This window comes from Colias eurytheme, chromosome 20 (genome assembly GCF_061535395.1).
Source record: "Colias eurytheme isolate Ceu_HAF_F1 chromosome 20, ilColEury1 Martin Lab GWU primary, whole genome shotgun sequence".
Taxonomy (NCBI): domain Eukaryota; kingdom Metazoa; phylum Arthropoda; class Insecta; order Lepidoptera; family Pieridae; genus Colias; species Colias eurytheme.
The window spans coordinates 7,644,755-7,665,663 of NC_142999.1; the positions used below are offsets into that span (position 1 = coordinate 7,644,755).

The 20,909-nt window shown below is 35.8% G+C and overlaps 3 protein-coding genes across 4 annotated transcripts; 1 reads left to right on the forward strand and 2 right to left on the reverse strand.

The window, feature by feature from the left end:
- Nucleotides 1-1,235: 1,235 nt before the first annotated feature.
- Nucleotides 1,236-11,897, reverse strand: Tfb1 (transcription factor B1). The gene is made up of 12 exons (XM_090113690.1): nt 11,881-11,897; nt 11,333-11,787; nt 9,237-9,438; nt 8,468-8,604; nt 7,404-7,605; nt 6,663-6,768; nt 5,993-6,118; nt 5,322-5,552; nt 4,331-4,429; nt 3,193-3,319; nt 2,176-2,390; nt 1,236-1,451 (listed from the first exon to the last, which is right to left on the reverse strand). The coding sequence occupies exons 2-12, from the start codon at nt 11,484-11,486 to the stop codon at nt 1,329-1,331; spliced, it is 1,722 nt and encodes a 573-aa protein (XP_089969816.1). The 5' UTR covers nt 11,487-11,787; nt 11,881-11,897; the 3' UTR covers nt 1,236-1,328.
- Nucleotides 11,898-12,633: 736 nt separating this feature from the next.
- Nucleotides 12,634-17,196, forward strand: Taf3 (TBP-associated factor 3). Of its 2 annotated transcripts, none has more exons than XM_090113979.1 (2): nt 12,634-12,718; nt 12,997-17,196. In XM_090113979.1, the coding sequence occupies exons 1-2, from the start codon at nt 12,634-12,636 to the stop codon at nt 16,494-16,496; spliced, it is 3,585 nt and encodes a 1,194-aa protein (XP_089970105.1). In that variant the 3' UTR covers nt 16,497-17,196. The 2 variants fall into 2 exon arrangements, with proteins under 2 accessions (XP_089970105.1, XP_089970104.1); XM_090113978.1 differs by having other exon boundaries at nt 12,704-12,841.
- A 47-nt stretch (nt 17,197-17,243) lies between these two features.
- Afg3l2 (AFG3 like matrix AAA peptidase subunit 2) lies at nt 17,244-20,261 on the reverse strand. The gene is made up of 2 exons (XM_090113980.1): nt 18,643-20,261; nt 17,244-18,371 (listed from the first exon to the last, which is right to left on the reverse strand). Exons 1-2 carry the CDS (start codon nt 20,090-20,092, stop codon nt 17,515-17,517), a joined length of 2,307 nt encoding a protein of 768 aa, XP_089970106.1. The 5' UTR covers nt 20,093-20,261; the 3' UTR covers nt 17,244-17,514.
- Nucleotides 20,262-20,909: the final 648 nt, after the last annotated feature.

A 20,909-nucleotide genomic window follows, 5' to 3' on the forward strand; every position in this document is an offset into this window, starting at 1 on the left:
CAACAATTAATCAGTATTGAGATATATTAATGTTTTGATATAGTATGTAGGTAATGTATACTTTAGGTGGGGGACTATTACATATTATACGACAATTAATGACAATATTACACAGATCTTTCAAGCAATATTTGTACGTTTCAGATATGAAATAATTTACTTGAATAGATGCAATAATTTGATTTTTATATTTGATCTTTCTCGAACATCTTGTACAAAAAGTTTTATATAATAACATATTACAAATAAGATATTAATTTCATACAAATGTGATACATGTCTTTGCTCAATTTAAAAATATCGAATGATACATAATAGCCCCCCTGGGACCACGAACAGTATACATTATTAAAGCTAAACGATGAATCAACTGTTTAACTTTATTTTCATTTTAATAATAAGTTGATATCCCGTTTCTATAATACATATAATAACTTCTTCTTTTTTCAAGTGGCAACTCCCGATCCCAGTGAGGACGGATTCTGCCAATGTCAAGTTTTGAACAGATGATCAGTTTAAGTCAAGAAGCTTGCCAAGTTAGGTGTGAAAGGGATAAAAAAACATACAGGCGTCATTCAAGGTCATATTTTCTAGTTACAAGTTAATGTTCATACTGAAATCTCCAGTGTATTAGATATAAGCTTCTTGGTTTAAGTAAATGCTCATATTAAGCGTACTCTGTGCTGAGGAACAAATAACGGATGAGATGATTCACTTTTTATTTACTCATAAACTTCTTACATGGAGCTGTATAAATATTACTTGAGGAAAATTATTTTATTGACATTTTCAAGGAAAAAAATATAGTAGTATAGAAACGGAATATTAATGTTCGAATGCAAATAACATTGAATGGATTCTAAGTTTCAACAATAATTTTAAGCATTTTCTTTTTAATTTTGAATGATAAATCATATACATTTTTGCTTTACATTTACATAGACTGAGCCCAAAGCTCCTCGTTATAACATAATTCGGTAATAATCGGTAAACAGTTTTGCTATACAAAAATTGTCCTTATGCCGAAGGAATAAGGACGCAGTCTTCGCTAGAACTGATAGATAACATTGACGCACTATAAAAAAACTAGACTTACAACCGGTTGTTAAATGGTGTAAAACATTAATTAAAATGAACACCTTATTTTCGTGGCAGTAATGTTCAAAGTCTATTGTAAGACTCACTTAAAAAACTCTGCCTAATACACACATAGGTAGAGTTTTGTAACGGACATTTTTTGCGTAATTACGAGTCTAGTTGTTTATTGTACGTCAATATTGTTAACGATTTCTAAAATAAAAAACAACTGTTCTTTAATTGTGCGAATACTATCTAAGTTTGGCTTGTCTCTGTTGCCATAGCGCGTATTTGGAACACGCAGCGTCGATCATTTGATTCATATGTCGGGTGAGAGATGTCGCTAGTGGTGTCAAGTCACGGAGCATTTTTTCCTGAAAGCAAAGATTATTATTAAACTAGATTTCCGCCCGCGGCTTCGCCCGCGTTTTCAAAGGAAAACCCGCATAGTTCCCGTGGGATTTCCGGGATAAAACCTATCCTATGTGTTAATCCAAGTTACCCTCTATATGTGTGCTAAATTGCATTGTGTTCAGTAGTTTTTACGTGAAAGAGTAACAAACATCCATACATCCATACTTACAAACTTTCGCCTTTATAATAGTATTAAGATTACATTTCATTAGAGATAGACATAGATAATTTTAAAATTATAATTCATAGACGTGTTCATGGCCCATACAATGTATGGTAAAATCAGATATATAAAATAAAATTAGATACTTCACACACATGGCGTAGTTTGCACGTATGATAGCTTAAACTAGATCCAGAAAAATCTTTGTAATATGACAACTCTTAATAAAAATCTTAATAATGTGTAAAACGATTTCCCCTTTTAAAGTGTTTTGAGATGAGAAGTCTAATTTTCTTTTGAATTCAGAGCAGTCAATTTTTATTTTTAATAACAAATACCTATTGGAAGATTTCACTCAAAAAAATCCTGTCAAATAAAAAATTTTAATCCCTCAGTCCCCGTATCACAGACACAATAGAAAATCTATTGTGTCGCGGCCCGATCGGGCCGCTCGGTGGTCAATGGGTTAATATTGAACTTTCAAATCAATACTTAAAAAAAAACAGCATAAAAAAACAAACCTCAAACGGGCGTAACTTAACGTTCCTAAACCGCAACAGTGCCTCATAGAACTTCTCCGCCTTAGCCGCACACTCGGCGTCCCCCCCCGCGCCCCCCGCCCCGCCCGCCCCCGCGCCGCCCGGCTGCGGGAAGCTGCGCCACAGCTCGCGGAGTAGCTCCCCGCCCGATAGGTAGATGCGGTTCAGCTCTGACTTCACGTCCGCGGGGATTAATTCTGTACACGATGAAATGAGTGTGTAAATTTGTAATGTGTAAGTGTAACATGCCCTCTACAGAATGAGATTTGGGCCAGTAGAGATAATCACAATAGTGTAGAGGGCCTAATTATGTATTAGGCTGTCAATGTCAAACATCGACGGTCATTTGTTGGACCAACGCTGCCCATTGTGTAGATGGCCCATAAAATTAAAAAAAATATAGATAAAGACTCTGTCCATTTATACACTCGCAGAAACAATTGTGTATTTTGCAATTGTTGTTTGGTACAAACATCCCGCTGCCGCTGGGGGCTGGTGCCGCGTGTGCACACATACTCACGCTCGGAGCAATTGCTCCAGGCTTTAACAAGCCTGGACGTCACTGAATTTCTGGATTCGGTCCCCGCGCTCAAGGCCCGCGATAGAAGCTATCCAATAGCTTCAAAAAAATCTCCAGGCTTGTTAATCGGTCCTCGTACTGCCCGTTGCTCCACGCCTGGTACATGCAACAGTACTCACGCGCCATGCACGCCGCGTGGTGGTGCCGCATGAGCGCGCCGCCCGGGCTGAGCTCGCCGAGCGCGCCGACCGCGGCCGCGGCGCCCAGCCGCACCGGCCGCGCGACCTGCTGCCCGTTGCTCCACGCCTGGTACATGCAACAGTACTCACGCGCCATGCACGCCGCGTGGTGGTGCCGCATGAGCGCGCCGCCCGGGCTGAGCTCGCCGAGCGCGCCGACCGCGGCCGCGGCGCCCAGCCGCACCGGCCGCGCGACCTGCTGCCCGTTGCTCCACGCCTGGTACATGCAACAGTACTCACGCGCCATGCACGCCGCGTGGTGGTGCCGCATGAGCGCGCCGCCCGGGCTGAGCTCGCCGAGCGCGCCGACCGCGGCCGCGGCGCCCAGCCGCACCGGCCGCGCGACCTGCTGCCCGTTGCTCCACGCCTGGTACAATACAATTATTATCTCAAACTAGCGGTCCGCCCCGGCTTCGCCCGTGGTACATATTTCGCAATAAAAGGTAGCCTATGTTCTTTCTCGGGTATCAAAATACCACTATACCAAATTTCATGCAAATTGGTTCAGTAGTTAAGGCGTGATTGAGTAACAGACAGACAGACAGAGTTACTTTCTCATTTATAATATTAGTAAAGATAATATGTAATGGCACAGAATACATAATAGTAGCTAAACGCTACAGAACGGACACTCTCCGCCTCCCGCCAAAATTAAACATTTACCTCACCCCGCACGATCAGTTTATTAGATGGCCCCAAGGATGGCCCGCATTTTTAAAAAGGACGATACGCAACAAAGATTAATCAAATTGACTTAAAGTAATTTTATTATTTTGGATTTGTGAATATAGTTTTTCATAGAAAATGGTTAGATATTGTGCTGTTTACGGATGTATTTCATCAGAAAAACGCGAATTTCTTTACGCTAGTCACAATTATTAATGTGCGAACCCTAAAGCGTTAACACACACATTTGCACTCTCTACAGTGTGACTGTCAAAACGATAATTTTGTATGGAGTGTCCGGGGTGTGGTACTGGTACAATACATATTATTTGAGATGAATAAAGGAAAAAAAATATTACAAAAAGACGTGTGGCACTCGGGGACTGCCGCAATAAAGCTATTGCATGCTATGCCTTCAAGCCACACCTCCGTGCCCGTCGGAGTGGGGAGCGTGAGGTTTTTTGTTACAGAATTTCTCGATTCGGTCCCCGCGATTCTACATAGCAAAAACAATTCTCATGGGTGTTCCACCAGGATCATATCTGAGACCATTGCTTTTTCTTTTATTCACAAATGACAAATTTTTAAATTCAGTTAAAATACATAAACAATTTAAACTATAATCTTTTTACATACTGCATTTATTTAAAACGGATATAAATGAACGAATTTAACTCAGTATAGTTAAGAATATAAATAAATAACAAATTACCTGACATATAGAAGATAAGGCTGACAACGGCGGTGGGTTGTTCGTATTCGAAGTAGAGTGGCTGATTTGTGATGACGGCCCTAATAAATATCTTTCTACCTGTAAATGTATTATTTATGAACATTATTAGTATTTCATTTGAACCAAATATTTGAGCTTATGCAGTCAGTTTTAAACTGAAAGTTAGGAGATCCCATAAGGGTATTATTAATAATTACTTGAGATATTGGATTTTAGACTACTGAAATATCAGCTGGGTTGCAAAAATGTGTACATAAATACTTACAGGATCATCAATTAAAGTTGATACTCAGTTTTTTTTGTAAAAAAGATCTTTAAGGGGCTAGTGATGAAACTCCAGTCTATCAAAAATAGTGGTAATCTTGTTTATAATCACCTGAATATTTTTTACAATATCAGACTGAGCCCGTAGGGATTTATAGTTTTGTTTACGATAATAATTATAAAAAAATACAAAAACAACAAAACGACATAACTTTTTTTATTAAAAACAAAAGAAAAAAAAATGCGTCTGGAATTTTTTGAGTATTTTTTACATACTCCACACATGTCCACACAAAACTATAAGTCCCTTTGAGTTTAGTATAATAGTTCCCACTGTTATCATTATGCTTATAAAGTACTAGTGGTCCGCCCCGGCTTCGCCCGTGGTACATATTTCGCAATAAAAAGTAGCCTATGTTCTTTCTCAGGGTCTAAAGATTATTTGTGCCAAAATTCATCAAAATCGATGATTGGGGTTGCATGAACAACCTTTCCGCACTTGCTGCATTCCAATCCTGGTGTTCTTTTCGTTAGGCCCTTGTTACAGTTATCACACTTTGACATTGTAATTATTGCACGAGATGTATTGCACAGCAGAACCGGTCAGCGTAGCGGCGCGTATACGATCCAGTAGTTTATGCGTGAAAACCATACATACATACATACAAACCTTTCCTCTTTATAATATTAGTATAGATAAACATACCTTAGTCAATTTCAACTCTTGCGCACTATTACTATCGCCCGTATTATCCAAATCTTCGTAATGTATCTTTTCTAATATCCTTCTCTTTTTGTCAACTGGTTCAGATTCATCGGCATGTCTCTTGTCCACTCCGTTTGTCTCTTTCACACCGTTCTCCAATACTTTGTTGTTATTCGTTGATTTGTTACTTGAATTACTACTATTGTTTGCCTTTTGACTAGCTTTTAGCACCTGGAATTGAGAATATTTTTAAGCATGCATTATTGAGACATAATTTACATATTTTTACATATTTAACGTTTCTGTAATTGTTTTCCCTAATTATAAGGTATAAATATAAACAGTTTCATTTTTTCATTCTTTGAAGTTTAATTTGTTTTTTTATTTTATTTACAATAATCTCTAATCCCCATTTTAACGCTTTTATAGGTTATAGCAATAATTGAGAAAAAAAAACAGTTATATGCAGGAGAATTACTATCACTACATAGTATAAAACAAAGTCGCTTTCTCTGTTCCTATGTCCCTATGTATGCTTAAATCTTTAAAACTACGCAACGGATTTTGATGCAGTTTTTTTTAATAGATAGAGTGATTCAAGAGGAAGGTTTTAGTATATAATTTAATATGTTAGACAATTTATATAAACAAACATTCAATATACCACATACCATTATTGAGTGTTGGTTAAATCTCTTTATCATACTGCGGTGTATTGAATTACTGTCCTTTTCTTTTTCGACCGTATCGTCTTCAGGTAGTAGCGGTATTGATTCCGTGAATTGAGGTAAGTCGACCTGTAAATTATATAAAATAATTATAATATAACTTTAAGTTAATAAACACTTATATTACAATAACTTTACGACATTTTAGATTTATTCATTTTTACTTTACTTTAACAGAGAATTACATTTTGATGCTATCCCTGCGTTAATTAATCTATACTTATATTATAAAGCTGAAGAGTTTGTTTGTTTGTTTGTTTGAACGCGCTAATCTCGGGAACTACTGGTCCGATTTGAAAAATTCTTTCGGTGTTAGATAGCCCATTTATCGAGGAAGGTTATAGGCTATATATCATCACGCTACGTCCAACAGGGGTGGAGCCACGGGGGTGAAACCGCGCGGAGCAGCTAGTTACAAAAAAGCGTGATTACTTTTCCACTAAATTTTAAATTTACTACCTACACAAATAAACTAATTGATTTTTTAAATTAAACTTCTTTAGGCTCGTTGAGAGTAACATTTTTTTTATTTAGTCGTAATATTCAGTCAAATTTAAATATCAAATTAATGATTAAGAATTTAGATCTTACATTTTTAAGTATTAAAACAAACCGTAAGGTCCAATGTAGTGTGTTTCATAGCAGATGCAATCGCTTGATCGTCCATTTTTGCACATTCACCAAATAGATCCTTACTTGACGATGATGCTATGCGATCCCTGAATTAGGTAAAGAGAAATTATTGATATATTCATGTTAGTATATAATCCCTAATCACTACATAGTATAAAACAAAGTAGCTTTCTCTGTCCCTATGTCCCTTTGTATGCTTAAATCTTTAAAACTACCCAATGGATTTTGATGCGGTTTTTTTAATAGATAGAGTGATTCAAGAGGAAGGTTTTAGTATATAATTTATTAGGTTTTAGGCAAAGCGGGCGAAGCCGCGTGCGGTAAGCTAGTCATATTATAAGTGTAAAAGTGATTGTGTGTGTCTGTCTGTCTCTTCTTCACACCTCACTGATTTAGATGAGATTTGGTACAACAATATTTTGAGACCTAAGTAAGGACATAGGATAATTTATTCGAGAAATGATAGGCATTTAATTTATTAACTAGGAAATCACAACTCCAAAATGATCACGACCCTCAGCAGTGAGGATTTCGACTTAAGGAGGAGGAATATAATAACTATCAACTATGTAGTAGGTCCAATGAAAAATTACTTAATTTTGAAAGTTCAAAAGATAAGCAGCTATTTAAAAGTTATCTTTGGATTATTTTAATTTGATGACAAATCCAGTTTTTACAACTTAAATTTTATAACATATAATTGTATATGGTAGGTATTGACCTATGAAAATAATGTGACTGGAAAAACTTGGTCCAAAACTCGGCTTCTGTCATTTTATTCGGCACATAGTCTATGTGTTTCTTTCTCACTGCAGGATATGTTTTGAATATTGCGTCTATTATATCTTGAGTTAGATTATATTTCAAACCATTACAGCCGTCCGTCTGCGGTTGAATGTCTGCTAAGAATGCTCCGGAAACACCTGGAAATTAAAAATTAAAAAAATAAAATAAGTACAAAAGAAAAGTGCTTAAATCCTTGAAATTATAATATTGACACCAATCCTAAATTACTGTAATTTAATTATGTAATATGGCTGATTTTCGTTAAATTGGACAATATTTTTTAAATGAAATGTATAAATAATGTTTTTTGGGTTTTATATATTATGACATCAGTTTATAAAATAAAAACTACCTATTTTGGTAAGTGAGCAATTGTAATGCTGTTGGTTTTTAAATGTTTTTTTCTTTATATAACTGATGGAAAATTTACGCTTAAAAAATAGCATGTAATCAGTTTTTAATACAGTTCAAGTTCAAGAGAAAGTTAAAACCATTATCTAAATTCTATATTGTCTCTAAAGTAACCCTTGTACCCTGAGAGACTAAACTTTTGATAAATATACATAACCATATCATTTACTAATGATGTTGTCAACATTATTAGTTCACTTCTGATATTGTTTACATCAGTTTTGGGTTGAAACAAATACTTGATAAAACATGTTTAGAAAAATTAACAAACATAATATTATATAACAATAGTATATTTTTTAAATTAATGTACTTAACTGATAACATAGTTACATTAATTAAAAAAATGTGAGCGTGTACTAGTGTACACACGTAAGAAGTGTAACTTCTTTATGACCTTATTTTTTAAAAAATTATTTAATATATGCAACTTTACAGAAATACGTCGAATCACGCGTGGTAGGGATAAGAAAAAGATGGCGCGTAACGGAAAAATGTCACGCGTAACGAAAAAATGTTACACAAAATTTTTTTCCAACCCCGACAAAGAAGTTTCACTTCAATAAAAAATATAATAAAATTTCTTACCAGCCTCTTGTTTAATATTAGTAGATTCTGTGTAATGTTTAAGAGTCGGTGTATTCCAGTACTCTTCACTATTAATTACTTTCGATATAACTAAGTCTTCATATAAATGCTTTAGAATAGGATGCAATGATAATAGTCTGAAAGTAATTACATATTTATTTACATATTATATTATGCATTATGGACAAATTTATCAATTACCTAGCGAAAAATATATTCATGCAACAAGTGAAGATGAATAGTTAGTGTTGAATCTTAAAAAATATGAAATAATAAAAAAATCTTTAAACTTAAAAGCTATGCTTTGACATAAACATCTATAAAGACAACAGGTTAATATAAAGCCTAAATATTAATTTCTGTAAATATACTAAAACTGAGCCTCATGCCTCATATCTAAAGCCCGTACTTGTCCTATGTCGTATACCAACATCATTTCATATATAACAACATAATTGATTAAATCTTGATTAAATGGCACAAATACTGACTGACCGGTTGGCTTGGTTGGTAGTGGCCTTGCCTTCCAAGCCAGAGGTTGTGGGTTCAATTCCCACCCGGGGCAAATATTTGTGTGATGAACATAGATGTTTGCTCTGTGTCTGGGTGTTTATTATCTATATATAAGTATTTATTTAAAATTATATATGTGTTTATCAGCCATCTGGTTTCCATAACACAAGCGAAAGCTTAGTATGGGATCAGAACGTGCCGTGTGTGAAAATTGTCCTGAAATATTTATTTATTATTAATATTAACAAAACCTTACCTAGATTTCATTTCCAACTCCCCGTCGATCTGCCGTTTGAACTTTGGCAACAAGTTCTGCAGCAACATCTTGACCTGATCCCGATCTTTCGCCTGCGCGTCCGCCCCCGCCGGGTTGACGAAGTGAAACGTCGAACACGTGCCATCGTGGAGCACTACTTGTAATTGCACTTTCGGTTTGCCCGCGGGAGATATCTTTTGGGCTGGAACATGTGAATTATTGTATATTTATGACAACTTTGTACATAATATGGTACATGGTACATGGTCTTGACAACACGTGGCATTGTGGAGCACTACTTGTAATTGCACTTTCGGTTTGCCCGCGGGAGATATCTTTTGGGCTGGAACATGTGAATTATTGTATATTTATGACAACTTTGTACATAATATGGTACATGGTACATGGTCTTGACAACACGTGGCATTGTGGAGCACTACTTGTAATTGCACTTTCGGTTTGCCCGCGGGAGATATCTTTTGGGCTGGAACATGTGAATTATTGTATATTTATGACAACTTTGTACATAATATGGTACATGATGGTACATGGTACATGGTCTTGACAACACGTGGCATTGTGGAGCACTACTTGTAATTGCACTTTCGGTTTGCCCGCGGGAGATATCTTTTGAGCTGGAACATGTGAATTATTGTATACTAGCGGTCCGCCCCGGCTTCGCCCGTGGTACATATTTCGCAATAAAAGATAGCCTATGTTCTTTCTCAGGGTCTAAAGATTGTCTGTGCCAAATTTCATCAAAATCGGTTAAGAGGTTTATGTGTGAAAACAATACATAGATAATTACATAACTACAAACTTTTCCTCTTTAAAATATTAGTATAGATAGTATAGATATATATTTATGCAAATATAGTTCATCATATAGTGTGTATGATGAATAACAAGGTAAAATGTGGAACATGGCCCATCATGGAGCACTACTTGTACTTGCACTATCCGTTTTCCCGCGGGAAATATCTTTTCAGCTTTGGCTTTTAAAGTCATTGAAACCGTTCAGCTGTTTTTGAAATAAAAGTGATAGAATTCTTTATAGAATTTGGATTATTTACTATTCAAAGAATGTCTGTTAAAAAGTTCAACCAGCAATAATAAATACATACATATTATGTGCATGCTCTTCTTTTTATTGTGCTCCTGAAAGTCTCTCAAGTATCATACTTGCATTATAATATTATAGTGACTAGTATACTTAATCCATCAGGCCCCGGAATCACAGACACAACAAAAAATCTATTGTGTCGCCGTCGGATCTGGCCGTTCAGGGCTCAATGGGTTAATATTTAAGATAATGTTTGTTACTTTAACACTTGCTTAGGAATATAATTATACACTTGTTTAGGAAAAATTACAATTGCAATTGACTTGGATGGGATTGCAAAATTTTGAATCAAATTACAGTAACTAATATTAGATAGCTACACAGAATTTAAATCTAAATTTTATCCGTTACTAGCGGTCCGCCCCGGCTTCGCCCGTGGTACATATTTACGTTTTCTCTACATAAGAACCATCCTCGTACTTCAAGGAATATAATAAAAAAAGAATTATCGAAATCGGTTCAGCCGTTCTCAAGTTATGCACTTACCAACACATTTTGCAATTCATTTTTATATATAAGATTATCCTGATGGCAGCAGAGAACATTCCAAAAAAAACAAAAACAGTTAAATTCCATTCAGGCATTGCCATTCTTGATTATAATTTATGATTATTAAGTTGGAGTATTAAAATGTTAAGTGTTAATAAATGTTAATAAGAGCATATTTTGAAAATGGTTGTTTATTATGATATTCAGGATATAAGATTTAACCAAGGATTTAATTATATATATGAAAAAATGTGTCAAGTGACTGTCGCTGGCCACTAGTGCCAAAGGTCGGTGATACGTTTGCAAGGACCTTGCATAATCCTGAGAGTTGATTATAAGCAATCACTATTATAGGAATGATCCTAAGAAAAGGCACAAATGTGTACAGTACAATGATTTTGTTAAAATCAACCCAATCATCGTCTATTCCATGAAGAGAATAAAAGTTAACGGTAAGAATTAAAATATCAATAACTGGTCTTACTTTTAATATCTGCATATTTGTGTGAGACGGCCACAGTGTCTCGATTCTCCAGCATCCAGGCCAGTCTTTGATTCATCACGTATAGAGTCCCATCACCTTTTTTGTATCTCACATGATTTACACTAAGTAAAACGTCCTCGGACGAAGTAGTCATGTTTTACTGTTTTAATATTTATTATACAGAACACAACTCAGTCTTCACTTTTAAAAAAATAAGAAATTATTCTCTCGTCCTTGGCATAGACACTGAATTTTCACCAACTTTATGAAAAATATATGAAGGAATTCATTTTTATTACAATGCATTTAAACAAATCTACATTGTTAATACTTCGTTTTTACACAATAACAGCACTACACAACATTATTTAGGTTCGAGTTATGGTCTTAACTTTGCATTTGTCTTCAATCATTAAATACTCGTTTCATGAATTCTTCCGTTTGACAAAAATTATCTGAAATGAAATTGACATATCACTTTTTTAATAAATGGCACAAGGCCTGGCTATGGATATAAAGTTTTTAAGGTTAATTTCATGAGTCCTCACTTTTTGGCTTCTAACTTGGAGGTAGTTATAAGTTATGAAAATTTAAAAAAATTGTTTATATGAAAATAAGTTAATATGTACTTGATTCTTTAGTAAATTATACATTACACTTTACAGTAATACCGGTCTCTCACATTCGCACGCATAAAACAAACGCGCAAGTGTGAGACGGTGAAACCACATAATATTTTGCAAAATACATGAGCGCAAACATTCGTACAGTGTCCAAATGCGTATTGCATGTGGTAAGGTCAACAGTTCCCCCTTATAAATTATAATTATATATATTTTTTTTCATATCATGCAGATTACAAAGAAACTGTACAAGAAAAATTATTTAACAGAATGAGGTTAATGAAAATAGGCTACTTTTCGTTTCAAGAGTAGAACTGTAATAAATATTTTTACGTAAACGTTATCGTATAAATGTTTACAAAAATTCGGAGGTATGTGTCCAGCTCCCGTAGACCGTTTATGTAAAATATATGAAAAGCTTATAATTTTTACACCAAAACACGGTTGGAACGTGGACTGTGGAGGTATTTCACGGCAACATAATTATTATAGTACTACGTATTGTTTTAGGTGTTCATTTTGTTTATCATAGAATTATATTATATTTTTTTAAATAAAATGTATAAAGATATAAATAAAATTTTTACTAAAATATTTAATTAACGAAATGAACGCAATATTATTCGACCGCCATTTTATTTATTATTGCCTTGCAACACCGAACATTGACAACCCAAAATGCAATCATGGCGCACGGGGTACTGTGTTTGTAGAATGCTGAGAAGTTTTTACGTAAACACTTCATTATTTTGCGTTTTGATTGGTAAAAGTTTTATAATAAATTGCCCTTATATAGCGAAGAATCTAAAGAAGCATACTTATGTGTTCTAAGTTTGAAGTTTTCTCTTGTCCGCAATATCGTCTCTGTACTACTAGACACTTGCAGGTATGAAAATCATGAGATTCGCTGTTTTAGCTATCTTAACATATATACAGGTATCAGGTTGCATAGCAAGTATGTTGAATTCGATCAGAAAAATGCAGATATCTCTAATTGGAGTTAGTTTACTCTGTTAATGTTGATATATTCATTTGTTCCAGATAACTTTGTTGGTGTCATAATGTCAGAGGCGTACGCTCGTGAGATACTACGAAGGAATGTTGCGCAAATATGTCAAACTATAGGATGGAATGGAATAAACTCAACGCCACTGGACATTTTAGTTCATGTTTTAGAAAAGTATATTTGTGCATTGGGCACCCAAGCTAACAGGCACGCCGAGGAGTTTAACAGGACTGAACCAAATTTACACGATTTAGGATTAGTGTTTCGTGATTTACATGTACAGCTGCCAGAATTGGCAGAGTACACTCGCTGCGTTCCCCCAGTACCACCTCCTGTCAAAACAGAAAAGTTTCCCAAACCAAAAGAATCAAACTTGAACTTTCTTAAACCTGGTAGTCATGAAGTTGTCACAAGGCCAATGCATGTGCATGAGCACTTGCCTCCGATGTACCCTGAAAAGGAAAGGGATACACCTGTTGTTGCAGGAACTGTGGAGATCTGTCAGAATGGTATTGATAGTATTGATAATAATCCTTCATGTGCAAGCCCAGAAATATCAGTTACAGACAGTCCAGAAAAACCTAAAGATATATTTAAAAGACCCAATGATCCAGTGTCATTGCCGAACAGTAAGAGGCCTAGATTACGGTTGGATGAGGAGGAAAGAACAAGAGAAATCAGCAGTGTCATGATGACTATGTCAGGTTTCTTGTCTCCAGCACGGGAAGGTAAATTACCTGAAGCTAGACCACCCACGCTTGTTTCAGAGAGACATCATGAGAAACATAAAGCTAATTCACATCATTCAAATGCAATGAAACCACCATTGGTAGATAAGTCCGATAAGAAATCTAAGAAAAATAAGTTATTGAATGGTAAAATTATGAAAAGTAAAAGAAAAGATAAAAGTCATAAAGGTGAAAGTAGTAAATCTAGGGATAGTAGTAAATTGGACAGGTTTCCACCTGGACATCTTACACAGAAAAATAAAGATGTACATCCGACACATCATAATCATGTGACAATGCCAGCGCCTAAGGTATTACCACCTCAAGCTAAACCAACAATTTTGCCGCCACCAACACCTTTGGTACCGCCACTAGTTCCTGAACCATTGAGACCAGTAATTAAACAAGAACCTGTTGAAACCCCTCCAACTCCATCTGTTTCTCGAATTAATTTCATTCCCGGGGAAGAAGCAATACCTGTTCCCAGGAAAATACCTATTTCTAAATCTCCACTTGTTTCTAATTCTTTACCTGTAAATAAACATGCAACAAATTCACATATATCAGATGTAGAAATTAAAAAGGAGGTTATTGACGAAGAAGAGAAATTGGCTTCACAGCCTGATAGATCAAAAATTAATATATTTAAAAGAATATCGAACAAATCTAAGGAAGATAAGAGTTCTTCTGAGGTTGTATCAGAAAAATTACAGTCTGAAAGTGTGATCTCAAGGTTGCAGAATTCTGCACATGAAAATAGTAGATTGAAGTCTGATGAAAACATTGTGAACAACAATAATAGTAGTCCAGTAGATTTATCTAAAGAAATTGATATACGAGCCCATGAAGTTATTAGTATTGATGATGATTCCATGGATAATTTACCAATGCCTCAGTCAAGACCATTGTTATATGATCCGAAACCATCTGGGCTCACAATTAACAAAGCACTTCAACAATCACTCTCCAAAGATGTACCTATTGAAAGTCCAAAAGTAAAGAGAGAAAAGAAACATAAAGATAAAAAAGATAAGGCTGCAAAGCTGGAAGCAAAACTTAAGAAACAGCAACAACAATTAGCTTATGAAATGGTGCAAATGGCTGACAAGAAGAAAATGAAATTTCCTAATGAAAAATCTCCTAAAACTGGAAGACCAAAGAATGAATCAAAACTTCCTCAGATGCCACCAGGTTTTCCATTCTTTCACTCAATGCCACCTGGTAGAGGTTTGATGCCAGGTCCAGGCTTAATACCTAATTCAGGACTTATGCCAGGAGGTGATTTCTTAGCTGGCTTAGCAAACAATCCAGCATTAAGGGGGCTCCCTTCACCAAACATGTTAAACAATCCATTTGCTTTAGGAGCAGGGCCAGGTCTTATACCTGGTCCTAGTTTTTTACCTGGTTTACCCAACCATCTAATGCCACTAGGCAACTTTTCACATTCATCAAGATCATCTGCAGTAAAACTTCCTTCAATGTTTAGACGCCCAAGTTTAGAGGTTATACCAGTAGATAATGATGACGATAGAATGATGCATAAATCGCCGGGGACAAGCCGTGAAAAAGATCGACATGACAAGCACAAATCTCCAACCATTCCAAATATTCTACAAAAACAAAAATCTAAATCAAGTAAAGAACACAAAGCAAATCTATATAAAATGCCACCTGTACAGCCAGACATAACAATAGAGTTAAATCCACCAAAGTCAGAACCAGTTCGACAAGAGGTGCCGAGAGAACCTCCCGCTCCACCACCGGTACGATTACCTACTCCTGAACCACCTGCACCAGTCCATCATACTGAACCAACACCCAATGTCGAAGCTACACGTGTTAAAATGTCAACCCCTGAAGTTCCCAAAGATGATATTGATAGCTCAGAGAGGAAAAAAGATAAATCACATAAAAAGGAAAAGAGAGATAAGGATGGTATTAAGATCAAAAAGAAGAAGGACAAAAAAGATAAAAATAAAGATAAGTCTGAAAAGAAAAAAGAAAAAGAAGAAAGGCAAGAAATCAAAGATAGAATTAAGAAAGAGAAGAAGGAGAAGAAAAAAGAAAAATTAGCTGATGGTTTAGTACCTAAACTAACATTAAAATTGGGATCATCTAATTCAAATTCACCTATGCCACCTAGTTCACCTGAAACATTTAAGTTAAATATAAAACCAGTTAAAAGAGAAGAAGAATCGCCAGTTAAAGAAGAGCCGCTATCTAGGGAAAATAGTAGATCACCTGAGTTAGCGCAAATATCAGCGTTGGTAACTCGACCACCAAAACAGAAACATTCGAAGCATAATCATGTAGCAGAACCACAAGAAGCGCAAGCTTCATCGTCGCCGCCAGGCTCTCCACAACGAAAGAATCGTCCGCCGTCAAGTCATTCGAAGTACAGAAGGATATTAATAAAACCTTTATCGAAAAAAGGGCACGGGGACAGCTTAGATGATGAAGCAGCTTCTGTAATCGATGATGTTCCGACGGCGCCGGCTACGCCTGTTGCGGAAAAACCTAGTGGAACATTACCCACGCCATATTATGTCGACGAACACGGGAACAAAATTTGGGTCTGTCCGGCGTGTGGTCGACCCGACAACGGTTCCCCCATGATCGGTTGTGACGGTTGCGACGGGTGGTATCATTGGATATGTGTAGGTATTACGGAAGAACCCGGAGCGACGGAAGATTGGTTCTGCAAGTCATGTCTCGCCAAACGAACCGCGATGGTTCTAGCTGGCGTCACCTCGGGCAAGAAACGGGGCCGAAAACCAAAAGGGGAAAAAGTCAGAGACTGTCATTGATACAGACTTTCGTTGTTACTGAGATTAGTTTTAATTTTCCGTTTTATAGACGCGAGTAAATGGATTGCGATTGTTAATGGATTATTGTTGAATGATATCATGCAGATACGTTTTCATCATTTATAATGTTAATAATATCATAGGCTAGTTTAAGAATAGATAATAATTGAATATTGACATAAAATGTTGAACATGAATATAGTGTAGGTACTTGTAATAATTACCATAATTTTAATTATTTTTGTTAATTTCTTTAATTCTCGTTCGCTCGGTTAGATCAAGTTTAATGAGAGTGCGGGCGTGTTGTACACATTACACATGTAAACATAGATTTAATATAAGATTCTTTTTATATTGTACAAAAGCTGAATTTACTTAAGAAATTGGTGATGTATAAAGTAATGTAGTGAATATTTAAATAAACAGAAAGAAGGCTGAATGTATTTTCAGCCTATATTTGAATATTTTCATATTATAATTTTAATATAACCCTGTTTTTTTTTTGTTAATGTTGTTCCTTCGGATCTATGTACAGGGCTAGCACAATCTCGCATAGCCTCTTGCTCTCCGCGACATCTATTGATCACTAAAGATGGCGTGACGGTGCTTGTCCTAAATTCATTAAACGTGGAGGAGAGGTTAAATGTAAAATTTTTGATTTCAGCCAGTGGCCAATTAAATAATATATTGGTACTCAAAATTGTCGTACATTATTTTGACCTTTCACATACAAGAAAACTACCAAAGTATTTTACATACTGCAATTTATTTAAAAAAACAAGCTCATACAACACGTAAAATGCAACTATCTATACAATCAAAGCCAATATTGAATAAGTTTTTAAATTTTTTAACGGCGCAACTATAGGTGAATGAGTAAAAAACTGCTTTGGCCGATTTCAATGTACCAGATTCTTACATTGTGTCAACAAAAACAAAAAGCCTTATGTCTTATAGGTAATTGTATTTATTACACATAAACTGACTAAAAACTCAACAATCAACTACATAAATAAAGTTAATTTTTACTGGCAGGAGGTATACTTTCTGGTGGGGGAATAGTTGGTTGCTTTTCCTTATTCCAATCCTTCAAGCCCTCTGGTAAAGTTGTATCTTCATCTAATGAACCAGTTCCCTCCACAAATTCTTCATAGGTACTCTTTTCAGGGAATGGTCTGGGACCCAGTAATTCAATCATATCATCCCTGCTCAGAATCTCTTGCTTCAGTAAGCGTTCTGCAACCTTCTCAATGTTTGTCTTATGTTCAACTAACAAGTCTGTTGTGCGTTTATGTGCTGAGTTGATTAAATCTCTCACTTCAGAGTCGATTAATTCAGCTGTTTTTTCAGAGTATGGTTTGTCAATAACCATTTCTCCAGGTTGTGGCATTTCAAAGGAAACATTACCCACTTTAGCATTCATACCGTAGTGAACAATTTGAGCGTATGCACTCTGAGTAATTTTCTTCAAATCATCCTGTGCACCGGTTGTAATTCTACCAAAGAATATTTCCTCGCTCACTCTTCCACCAAGGGTCATGCACATTCTGTCAAATAATTGTTCCTTACTGTATAGATATTGTTCTTTTGGTAGATATTGTGCATATCCAAGACCCTTTCCACGAGGTATGATAGATACTTTGAGAAGGGGGTCAGCATGTTCTAGGAACCAGCCAGCTACAGCATGGCCAGCTTCATGATATGCTACAATCTTTCGCTCCTCTGGTTGTAGGACATTCGATTTTTTTTCCATACCAGCTACTACTCTCTCTATGGCCTGTTCAAAGTTTTTCATGCTTATGTCAGTTGACAACTCCCTAGCTGCAATGAGTGCTGCTTCATTGCATACATTAGCAATATCTGCTCCAGTGAAACCTGAAATATTAAAAGAAAACATTAAAGTACATAGTATTGCATACCAAACTATAGGCTATATATTATTACAATTTACTGTTAAATTCGAAAAAGTTTGTTATGAGAGAACATTGAATAAGTTTAATATGTAACCTAATATTATCCATCTAATTTTTTTCAAAATGTGTTACTAAATGTAGAAAGAATATAAATATTTACAAACAAAGTTTGAACCATGCAAACAAAAATAACCAATATTATAGATATTTAATTGAATATTCATATGACATACCTGGTGTTAAAGCAGCCATTTTTCTGGCTAGATTCTCTTTATTGAGTGTAGTTTTGAGTGGAGTTAAATGCACCTTGAAAATGGAAGCCCTGCCCTTAATATCTGGAGCTGGTACAAATATCTGACGGTCAAAACGACCAGGTCTCAACAGAGCTTTATCCAAAATATCAACTCTGTTGGTTGCAGCTAACACAACAACATTTGTTGTTGTGTTAAAACCATCCATCTCTACCAGCAATTGATTTAGTGTGTTTTCTTGCTCTGAATGTCCACCAAAGCTTCGTCCACCCCTTTTCCTACCGACAGCATCAATTTCATCGATGAACAAAATGCATGGGGCATGCTTACGAGCCATTGCAAACATGTCTCTCACTCTAGATGGACCTACACCAACAAACATCTCTAAGAATTCTGAACCAGATACAGTTAAAAAAGGAACATTGGCCTCTCCAGCTGTAGCTTTGGCAAGTAAAGTTTTACCAGTACCCGGTGGTCCAGTGAGCAAAGCTCCTTTGGGTATTTTAGCTCCCAAGTCAATGTATTGTTGGGGGTTCTTCAAGAAGTTCACGAACTCCATAATTTCGATCTTAGCTTCTTCACAACCGGCTACATCCTGGAACTTAACACCAATGTCTGTTGGGTTGATCAATTTTGCTGTTGATTCCATCACACCACCAAAAAGTCCACCACCTTTGCGACCACCTCTTCCCATCATATCAGCAGACCTTCTCATCATATAAATTAAGAAACCAATTATTAACAATGTTGGTAATATTCCTGTCAGACTGGAAGCCTCCACCTCAGTTCTATAAATAACTGGCAGGAAATTCTGTGGTTCAACATTCATTTCTATTTGCGCATTCTCTAGATTTCTCTCGAATGAATCCACACTGCCAATAGCAAACCAGATAACTTTTCCTTCAAATGTGCCCGGCTGTAATCTTACACGAACCCATTTCTTGTTTATAACCTCTAACTTTTCAACAATGCCTTTTTTTAGATACATGTTAACGAAGTCTCGCCAACTTATTTCTCTGTACTTAAGTTCGAAATATGCAATTGAGGCAATTAGGGCAACTACACCCATGGCACCAAACATCATCCATTTTTCTCGATCTTGTCCATCGTAACCTCCACGGCCAGATCCCCTTCCTCCAGGGGCATTGGAAAACATATTAATATTCCATTTTTCTGGAGACGAGCTCGGTTTTGACGGTGGTGGTGAAGATTTCGACGGTGGAGGAGCGTCATCTTTTTCCGGTTTCTTTTCGTGTTTTTTACTAGTTCCTGGTTGAAAATACTTTTCGAAACCCTTAGGGGGTTTCTTACAGAATTCATACCATTGGTTTAACACAGAATCTAACGCTGGAACTCCTAATGATTGTAGTTTATTTCCTTTAAAATGGAGCTTCGATAGTTGCGATTGCGTTAATCTAAGACCTTTCCACATACTGTTTCGATTCGATTTTTATATACAGTTTATTTATGTTTAAAATAAGTACTTTGCAATACTAAATAATAATTATGTCACATAAAATCGAGAAGATCTTGATCTACTCAAGTCTCAGTAAAAACATGGTTAAAAATATCTGTCAATCTTATCTGTCCGTCACCGTCTCCATCTAATGAGTCTTGCACACAAATCACGAAATATTGTGAAATAAATACTTACACAAATAGTTAACTCAAAGTTAAGTTAAGTTATTCAAATTACATATTATAATCAAGAAAATAATTGTTCATAAATTACTCTTTCATAAATTCTGTGATTATTGTTGAAGTTTAAAAATAATATTATCTTCGTGCATAGCTGTTCTTTCTTATCTGTCTTTATGTTGCCAGACAATATGTACCAATTTTCCTATAATTCACCATTAATTTATGCATGTTTTAAAAATGCTTTTTAATGCAGAAAGAGAAGATAATGATAATAATATGGCATAATAATCATAATCAACGATAACAATCTTAATTTTATTAAATAAATTCTATTCAAGTTGTAGATTTTTAAGCTATTGCATAGCCTTGAGCGCGGGGACCGAATCCAGAAATTCCGTAACGAAAAACCTCACGCTCCCCACTCCGACGGGCGCGGAGGTGTGGCTTGAAGGCATAGCATGCAATAGCTTTACCGCGGCAGTCCCCGAGTGTCACACGTCTTTTTTTTTAACTTTGATAATCTTCCTGTTGGCTCAGTATCTGCATACCGCGATATTTTAATTAAATTGAATGTGCAAATTGAAGATAATTTCGTAAATTATACAATA